At 28.5% G+C, this 10,850-nt stretch overlaps 1 protein-coding gene across 1 annotated transcript in view; it reads right to left on the bottom strand.

The window, feature by feature from the left end:
- Positions 1-10,850, bottom strand: part of LOC129915440 (corticotropin-releasing factor-binding protein) — a 59,215-nt gene extending 48,365 nt beyond the window's left edge. Inside the window, exon 1 of the mRNA XM_055994982.1 lies at positions 10,275-10,850. Coding sequence (XP_055850957.1) covers positions 10,275-10,325 — 51 coding nt within the window. The 5' untranslated portion in view covers positions 10,326-10,850. The remainder of the gene's footprint in view (positions 1-10,274) is intronic.

A 10,850-nucleotide genomic window follows, 5' to 3' on the forward strand; every position in this document is an offset into this window, starting at 1 on the left:
TTCAAAGACATAATTAAATGATATTTTTCAACAATACTCATACATTTTTGCTGTTAATTTTCATTAAAAAAAAAATCAAAAGTAGAATATTATTCAGTCAAAATTTAATAAGCATTTTATTTTTAATTCTAATACAAAATTTTAGAGTATCTTAATTTTTTCAAACAATGTCTTTCATTCTGCAGCAAAAACATACAACTCAGTCGAATATTTTAGTTCTTATATTTTTGTTTATTTATTGCTTCCTGTTATTGCTTGTGTGTAAAAAGGTGCCTCTGTTGTAACGGCTGTTCGCTGTTCATATGTCCTGCGCAACAACGCACATACACTGCATATGTTATCAAACTAGGTACATGTGAATCAATTTAGAAAAAAAAATCTCATTTTCGTACCTTTGCGCCACGCTATCAATTCAGTGAAAGCCTTGGATTAAAATAAATCATATGCAAATAACACAAATATTAACCACGTTTGCCTCTCTGGTGGCAAATAAATTGTATGAAAACGTACATTTGAATGGATGTTGAATTGGAACATGGAAGTTAACATATGAAAAAGCTTTATGCCGGGTCTTTATGTAATTATGATGAGTGGGAATTCATTAAGCGAGGATTTTTTTTTCTGCCGGAAATTGACTTCGTACATATGAGAGTAAGACTTGGCTGGTTTGAAATAATGTTTTATACACCTGTGGGGTTTATTTAAAATATAATCATATCTCTCAGATTTGTTATAAGATTTTTGGGTTGAATGTAAAATAAGTACCTTAATGCCACATGGTTGTATATAAAAAGAAAAGGGATTTAAGTTTAGTCACAAACAAATTCAAGTGAACTACAGACTTACACGAACTAATCCTTGCATTTCAAGTGTGCGGTATAGAATAAAGACAAATATACAATTCTAGGCACAAACTTATGTCAGAGGCATTATCATAACCAACCACTTTAAGTGATTGCTTTTGTATTCACAATACAATACATTCTGTTGGTTGTTAAGTTTCAAGAAGGGGTTTTAACAATATTCGGTATTAAATAAAGCTTCTTAAGTAAATATTTTATTTTTTTTTTCGTGTTTGAAATTTTTAAAGAAAGTAGTGAAAATGTATCTTTATCTCAGAAATAAAAATCTTTAAGTGAATAGTTCAGTCAAATTAGACGAAAATTCGGGGGTAAAGAACAAAAAAGCATCGATTTCTTTGGGCTTGTTGTTGAAGTCTAAATGAGGTACAAAGTACAAATTGGGTATTCTCCCTCCCCCCCATTTCCCGCCTTTTTTTTCAAATTGGTTTTTTTTTTCCTATATGGATCATAGAGAAAAAGTGTACAAAAAATATTGACCTATAATGTTTTAAGCTTTTATGTCAAAGGGTTGAATCTCGGTAATAACAGCTTAAAAAAGATAGAGGGCGGCGAACTTTCAAAAATTCGTTTTTATTCATTTCCTTTGAAATTGGGAGCTGCACAAAATTTAATTGACAGACATTTGACATATTTCAGTCAAATATCCATGTAAAAGATTTAAGGTTGATGAAATAGATGACATTTGCTCCTCCTAAAAGATAATAATTGACAAACAGATGTCTGGTTAACTAATATGGTTCCTACTCCCCAAAATCTTCCCAAAAGCCCAAGGAAAAATATCAGGAAATTCCGAGAATTATTCTGGATGTTTGTTACAATTTTTCACAATAGTCTTTGTGTTTTGGTTGAAAAAAATAAGAAATGTACGCTTGAACGCATCAATAACAAACTTTAAGGTTCTGCTGTCCTTTTTGTGCAATCAACCGCGGAAGTTATATTATTTGACTCCGGTTATTTTTCAAATTGAGGCTGGTTAAAAAACAAAAAGGATGTGGGCTTTTGCTTGTGTAGATAAGACTTTGTTGTGTTGTGTGAAAGGAAATGAATACATTTTGGATAAACTTGTGAAAAATATACTGTCGTAAATAAAAATACTCATTTAACAAGGTGAACTTGTATAACACATTTATTTGAAACAAAACCAATAATACAAATTTGTTTTGCTCAGGGCTCATCAGCTAGATGCAATTGTACCCTTCTAAGACGCAAAAATGTTGGTCCATGAAAAAAAAAATGCACGACTGGGGTCGCACGTACTTACTCTTATGGTAAAAGAAGATCTTCTCTTAAAGCTTTTCATAAAAAAATGGTGCGAAATTATAATTAAATTTAATTAAACCATTTCCCATAATGTAATAAAGTAGGTACCTACATAAAATCTGTTTTTATAATTAATAAGACACCGTTTTTGAAGGTTTTGATCACAAAACGAAGTATGCCATCTGATTTCTTGTAGGAAAAGGACTTTTGAGAAAAAATCGTTTTTTACAAAATTAATTTTTTATATATAAAAATTTTCTAGCATAAAAAAATGTTGGTATGCCATTTTGAAGAAATAATTAATTTACACTGAAAAACAAAATTGATTTTTCAAAAAAAAAATTTGAAATATTTTTTAAAAATCCAAAAATGTGTTTTTTGAAAATTTTCTAACATTTAAATATTACGGTTAATTAAACACTTTTGTTTAAAAATAAAATCGGGTTATTCTTGTAAAAGATATTTTGAATCGAAAAAAACCGTTCTATGGCAGGTACCGTTAGTAACCTTCCAAAAAATATTTTTTTTTAATCAAAAGTTGGGTCTTGTTTGTAAAATTATACACAAATTTTTTTATCATAATCGTTAGAGCCGTTTGCGAGTAATTTGGTATAACTTGAAAAATTTGTATGGGAGGTACACTTTATAAGTGAGATATAAGAAAACAAAAAAAAAACAAACTTTCAGAATTCTATAAAAATCATCTGTACCAAATTTGAAGAAAATCCGTCCACGCGTTTAGGCTGTGGAAATGTGTACAGATGGACGTACAGACGCACAGACGCACAGTGGTGCCATTCTTCGTTTTCAAAATTCATTTGCACTGCGATTTCTGGACGAAAAGTCATGAAATTTGGTACACTGAATGATTGTAGTATGGAGAATACGAAAAGGCTGCCAACTTTTTTTTATTCAAAATGACGGCTCCAAAATGGCGGAAAGAATGAGCGTTAAAATAGAATTTTCATTTTCAAAACAGTATATAAGCTAGAAATTGGGCTAAAATCATGTCAAAAAGAAGTTAGATTTAAGATTTAGGACTCATAGATTAATATTCATTACAAAAAAATCAAAAAATTTGAAAACAAAGTCCAAAAAATGCCAATGTAGTAAAACACACTTTAAGACCTCTAATTACGCTATTTCATGCATTTTTTTTTAATTTATCACAATTTTGAGATCTCTTCTATTTTTGTTTAATAAGAAAATTGAAAATATTGGGGTTATATGGTTGCCAACTATGTTTTTAAGTAAATATAAGAAAACATGATATAATGAAAAGTTTCAATGTTCTATAAAACTGAGAATTTTTTTTTCCGTAAACCAAAATATACTTTTTTAATAGATTTTAGCGTTTTAAATTCAAATCCAGAGTCAAAAAAAATCTATGACGTCACGTTTCGAAGATATAAATTAATTTTGATCTGCTTATCTAAAAAATTAAATTTCAATCATAACATTTGGTTCCGAATTTGTGTTAAATAATATTAATTCAAATATCTTTTTCAACAAAATAATAAAACCATAAATATTCTTCAAACAAATTTCCTATAATTTGTGCCTTGAACCGTTTCCAAATAATTGCTCTTCGAATCTCGTCACATTTGTTGAAATTGATTACTTTTTCCAAACAGTTAGAACAAGTAGACTCGTAAGTAATTTTGTTCTTCAAAAGGTGAAATCGGCTCAATTTTTGTAAATGTTGCTTGGATATTGATTCTTATGAGACTGAAATTTTGTATCATCGATTCACAGATTTGAATCAAAAATGCACAAAAGTTCATTTCACTAAAAAAAAAACTCGGTGCCAGTACATTTAATGAAGAATCGAAAAACTAACGCCCAACTACGTTGGCGATCAAAGGAAATTTTTAGCCTTGCTAAACTCGACTTTGAATAAAAATTCATTTATCTAAGCAAAACGTTCCACTTACACCCATTATAAATTATAATTTGATAATATCAATTAATTTATCAAAAATATTTCTCCCACGCATAGAAAGTTTAATGAATTTACTTACTTTTTTTAAGACAATAAAATAAAAGATGAATGCGGGAAGGGTGATTTCTTTTTACTACTTAATGATGTACTTTTTATATTATTAACTAGAAGTTTTATAATGAAAAATTCAAGAAGAGACAATGAAGCTGAAAACAATACTTAATTGGATAAACTTTACCCTTTTTTAGAAAATTAAAAATGCTAATTATTGGTCTCGTTAAGTTTGATGATTTGGAGTAATTTAATATGAAGACTAATTACGAAAATATATCCATTTCTCATTCTTCTTTATTGAGAAAAAATATTGATTTAAATGAAGGATCCATGTTTTTTAGATAAATTGATTAATTTCAATTGCGAAAGACAAACATTTATCTTTTTAAATTTTTATACGACTGTTGTTTTTTTTTTTATGGAAAAACTTCTAAAAGCCATTTATTAAGGTTTTTTCTTAGAGAATAGGAATTAATGTCATAACTTTTCCTTGTGTGACATTTCTTTTGAAAAATTGAAGAATGTTAACCAAATATTACACATCCACTCCAATAGTAGTAAAATACGTATAGATGCAAACATTTATATTCTAGGCTTAAGTATGGCAAAAGTCTTAAAAATGTATATCTTTTCTAGTAAAGTAATGTCTCAATTGAAAGCACTCTTTGTGTAGGTATGTCCCAGGAGATAGGCTGATATATTTTTATTCTCAAAAATTACTGTGTTAAAAAAGTTTCAAAAGAACATTAGCGTATCTTTCAGTTATGTTTGAAATCCCTAATGAAAAAAGCTGGACATTAAAAAAAACTAGCTAACTTTTTTTTAAAGACTACAAAAATAAAATTAATTTTATAATAAATTTCATAGGAACTTCCATATCTTAATCGCCTTACAATTTTTAACTTAATGTTTTCAGTGGTATTCCATTAAAATTTATAATGCAGATAGTAAAATTGCATTTGGTAAAATACTTGACTGCTAATGAAGAGCAGAAAGTTTCAGTCTATTCCACTATTCATTTTCTAGTATTCCTCGTGAAGGTTGCATTCAAAGAAATAGTAGGTCCTTACAAAATCCAAGTTATTGATAACGTTTTATTGAAAATGCTATCATAGAACAATATCGTACTATTTTAATTCAACTTTCAATACTTTCACTAAAATAAAAATATTAATTCAATATAAAAAGGAGAAAAATCTTTCTCGTGTTCCTACTTATTGAATATTAAATTGAGATAAGAGAATAAATAAAGGTTTAAAGGTGATAATATCAAGAGCAGAACAACTTGAGAATCACTAATTAAGTTCCTTGAATTAATTAACTAAGGAAAAATATATAAAAGTAAGTCAATGTTGGCGTGGTCATTCATGACAAGATTTATTTGGAGGAAGATGTTTAGCAAATTAAACCTTTTGAAATGCCATTCAGATGTCAGCTTACTTACTTTAATTTGTATAACAAAAATTTGTGTTGTATGTATGTTAATAAATTCAACAAAATCATTAAAACGTATTCATTTATTTGTCTTCTTATGTTTTAGTTACTTTAACGTAGGCATTTGTAGGCATTTTTTTTTTTGTTAATAAAGACGTGAAGCATTGAAACAAATTTACAGAACTCAAACCCATCAATGTAAGTAAGTTGAACTTTTTAGGCTGTCTCTCTATTTTGGTTGAAAATTTGTGATATTACATTTAATTGAAACATAATTACCTCGTACCAAGCACTCACGTGGAGATTTATTGATTCAATTAGTATCATTTAAAAAATCGATATCCACGTTAATCGTGAGTATATAGTAAGCTTTTATCATAAATAAATACTTATTCGATGCAATAAATGTTTTGTTTTCCAAATTCACAGGCAATATTTTGTCACTAATTTAGCATGAACATGAAAACGTACTTCTCTCTAATTAATAACCAATAATTGAAATATGTTTTAGGTTCAGCTGCACGTGGTAAATCAGCAATTTTGTAGCTTTTATTAGTCCATTTAAGTATTTATTGGGAACTATTTTTAAAAGCAATAATAAACAGGAAAGGGAATGAAGATGGGTAAGACTTGGATAAAGGCAGCAATTTGAATGATAAATTTAGTTCTGAATAACAGATACATACATATATATCCTCATTTGTCGGCCGGAAATAGTGCTCTAAAGGATATATTTTCTGAAAATCTTTATTCTATTTAACGTGGCTCAACCACAAAAAGTACATGAAGTCCTATAATTCATGTATGATTTTTTTTTTTGAAAAGAATATTTTTTTTTATGTATCAGATAATATTATTAGTTGCCATAAAAGTAACAAATTCGACCTCAGTTTCATTTTTTTTGAATTATTTATCTTCTATTAGTTTTTCTCTTTAGGAATCTGTAATGGAAATAATTTCTAGATTCCAGATTAGACATTTTTGAAGTGAAAACTTCTTTAGTATCGTAGTGATTTGAAACAAGATGAAACGAAAACGCGACACGACTTCAACTTGTTATAACTTTTTTGTTTTGAAAGATAGATGAATGAAATTTGTACTGTAGATAGGTAATTAAATAAATTATAATTGTACAAAATTTCAATTAATTTCATATTCAATGAGGAGATAACGGTAAAAAGATGTTCTTTTCCTACACACGTTATATCTTTTGTTCTAGTGCACATACAAATTTTATTTAACTTTAATACGATGCTGATTACATAACCTTTTATATGATATATCACACATAACGTTACGTTCTCTACAAGTTACACAATCTTAAATTGAAAAAAATTTAAAAATACCTCAAAACACCTGTGGAGATCTGTTGGCGATGACCAGCTACCAGTGTAGGAAGTACCGTAATCTCAGTCTGGAAATTCGACATGGTTGACTTTAAAAAATTCTAACTTCTCTTGTAGAGATCTTTGAAATAAGATTTATACATCATTATACAAGGTGAAACAATAAGCTTGCACATGGTATAAAATTTTTTATAGGTTGTCAAACAAAAAAATTGAATTAATAGCATGAGAACATAAAAATAAATGTTTTTTTTTGCTTTTTTTGATGAAATTTCATCGAGTTTAAAAAATTCTAGCTCTTTTTGTAGATGTTTCATAGACCTGATCGATATATATATTTTGAGCTAAGACAATAAGTTTTCAGATGGTATAAAATTTTTTATAGGTTGTTAGTGAAAAAAAATGACGTGAGAAGATAAAAATACGTGTTTTTTCGCTTTTCTTGATGGAAATTGATCGAGTTCAAAAAATTTTAGCTCTTTTTGTAGATGTCTCATAGACCTGATCGATATATATATTTTGAGGTTGGACAATAAGCTTTCAGATGATATGAAATTTATATAGGTTGTCATATAAAAAACATGGATTTGAAGGTGATAGAATACAAATAGGTAGATTTTTTCTATTTTTTTTTTTTTGCGAGAAAAATCATTTTTTAAGGTTTCACTTCTACCACGTGTGAATTGCACACATGATTTTTTTTTTCTAGAATCCCAACTCAAAACAAGTAGATTTTGGTAAATTCAAACATTTATCTTACATTATTTCTTACATTACATTTAGGTACTTATAAAATAGCACTTAAAATTAAAATGTCTCCTCATACATAAATTTACTTTTTTAAAGTCTTAAAATAAAATGATTTTCTTAGAAAATTAAATGAATTCTTTTAAATTTAAACTGTCAAAAAATTAAAAAAAAAAAAAACAGTTTTCTGGGAAAGCAACCATGCAAAAATGCTTTTAATTTAATACAGATTATACATAATTATTGTTTAAAGTCTTTTTTCGACAATATAAAGTACACACTCATATGTTTTATCAGATCCGGTAAGAAAGTTTTCAGAAATAATCAGAAGGTGGACGTGGGTTTCACCACGTTTCCTATTAAAATAAAAAACAAATTTAATCCAATTGATTTAATTACTCTTTACATACTTCTTTTCATATTGCATATTTAAGCAGAAAAATATAATTTTCTCCTCATAATGTTTTGTTTGAGGCTCGTGCTATAAAAGTGATTAAAAGAGTTGGTTCGGTGGTAGAAATGGAGGAGCTCAATTTTGTATTTCTTCTTGTCGGAAAAAGTGGAGTCACTAAAAATAGACTTTTTTGGAACCGAATATTAAAACTTCGAATTTTATAATTTTTCTTTTATATATTTTGGTTGAGGTCTACAATAAAAATTGGTGTTCTTTGACGAAAGTTGTCTTTTTTTACTTCCGAAAAGAAATTGAGAAAATTGTCTTTTGTAAAATTTAATAAATTATGAAAATATTTGAAATATTAAAACCATTATACAAAAAAAACCTAGGAAGGAATATTTTTTTTGTCAAAAAAGCATTTCTTTATATTAGTTGATGAAATATCATTTTACTTGTCCATTCACAAAAAAGCTTTTTATGTTAAATATCGTTAATTTTACACTCAGGAGTAAAAAAAACTATTTATGTATGTAAGTATTTTTTATCATTTAAAAAAGGTTATGGCAGAGGGTTTTTGTATTTGGAAAATGCAAAGAGACATTAATTTGCTGATCTAATTTTACTGATGACTGTAAACGCGCAAACTTAAGAAGTTCTAGCTATCCTCTTCGAATATAACATAAAAAAATAGGGTTTCTAAAGCTCAGAAGCGTTTTTTTAATCAAATATCAAAAAAAAAAAACAAATTGAACGCCTTCTGATAACCAATTTTTCTCCACTTTGACTTCTGACATTTTGTGTGTTGCTTTTTTTTGTACTCTTCTTCGACTGTAGATCTTTTGAGCATTTTCCGAGACAGTTTATTTTTTAATATCTATGTTTGACCCCCAATTTCTTTTACCAGACTTATACATTCTGATGAGTTCAATCGAACAAAATCACGGAAAAATTCTAATTCTATTGAGGCTAACTCTAATTTGAGAGATTTATGCATCCAAATTTTTTTCAAATTCTGCTCCTTGCCTCTTAAATATTCTGGCAACACTGGAGCTAGAAATTTTAATATGAGTTTTTATTTCGAGCATTTGTATACTGATCAGTACGAAAAATTTACTTTGCGAATTAAATAACTAAATATTTTTAAGCTATGTTTGAAGATAAAAGACTGTCCGATAGAGAAACACAGTTCTGGCGCATCAATACTTCTTGTGCTAGATTATTCTCATAACATAATAACAAAACTATAGTCATTTATTTATGGTTTTCTTGTGCCCGTAAAATTAACTCATATAAGGTAGATAAAAAATACGTGCCTGTCTAAATTTTGAATATTATTTGTTGCTGGCTTGTCCAGTATACGATGAAACAAAATCGATTTTCAGTTATCCATTTTTTTTTTTGAAAAACACTGAAAACGCATTTTATTAAAAAATGAAATGCAATTCAAATCTTCATTGCCGTTTTGGAAAATAACTGTGATTCCTCAAGTTATTTATATGTGAGGTATAAGTGCTAAAGCAGATGAAAAATAAAAACACGGTTCTTAGAAATTACTTAAATTCAAAATTATCTGTACCAAATTTATAAAAAAAAATCCATTTACATCTACTTCATAAACATATAATAATAAAAAAAAAAAAACTTTTCTAAACGATTACGGCACGGTTACGGCCAAATTTATTTTTATTTCCACTTAAAACAACCGCTAAATACAATAAACTCAAGAGCCCACTAAAGAAAAATGCCGTCTCGTAATCATCAGTAGACAAAACACAAAAAAACACCAAGCACACACAGAATTTCTAAGCAACAATTAACAAATTGCTCACATCCGCCGCTTCCGATTATACTTTTCAAAACAATTTCCTAATTATAATCAAAAGAAAGAAAAAAAAAAGAACACAAGAAAACAACAGGACATCAATTTATCCTTTTATCAACACACCCCACTTTTTTGTGTTCTTTTGTGATAAACAAAAAAAATAAAATGCTCTTAATCCAGCATCATGAATATTATATGCCACAACTTTGCATGCACACACAAAATAATACTTAAGATAAACACCACCCTTCCCAGCAACAACACTGTCACGATTGTAAGGTAATTGAAAAAAATTGCCTCGTATTAAGGGAAGTCACTAAGTATTAATATATACATAATAAGAAGCCCAGGTCATTGTTGGTCATATTAATGACCACCCACGATTCTGGTAATCGCCCCAATAACTCACCTTAACACCAAGGATTAAAATTGATAGCGAAAGAAACAGCACAGCCTTCATGATGTTTGCCCTTTTTTTTTTGTTCGTTGGTTGGTTGTTGACACTTTTTGATCCTTTTGTCGAAAAATTTACACCAAAAGTGAATCTCACACGAAACCGAGATAACTCACAGGATACGTAATTATTGCTAATTCCGGTCGTTGCGGATACGTCTGTCACCGTCGCCGATACTAAAACCCCTACACAATCGGAGAATAGTCTAATCCAAGACACAAAAATAGAAAGAGGACATCAAAAATTGAATTCTTGGCAGGAATTCTTCACTTAACTCAAAGTGAAGAAAAAAAAACACTCACAAACAAAAATTCACAGTGACATAAATATTCTCTTGGACTTTTGATCCTTTTTTTTATTTCCAGCAAAAAAAAAACAGTTTGAATAAAAAACGGTTCAATCTTTTATATTTTATTGACTGAATAATACGAAAACACTATACGAGTACTTTATACAGAGCCGATTTGTAAGGACGACTGCGAGAAACCAATTCAACCATGGAAGACCATCGCCAGAATGGTGTCGTTATCA

The sequence above is a fragment of the Episyrphus balteatus genome, chromosome 3 (genome assembly GCF_945859705.1).
Source record: "Episyrphus balteatus chromosome 3, idEpiBalt1.1, whole genome shotgun sequence".
Taxonomy (NCBI): Eukaryota; Metazoa; Arthropoda; class Insecta; order Diptera; family Syrphidae; genus Episyrphus; species Episyrphus balteatus.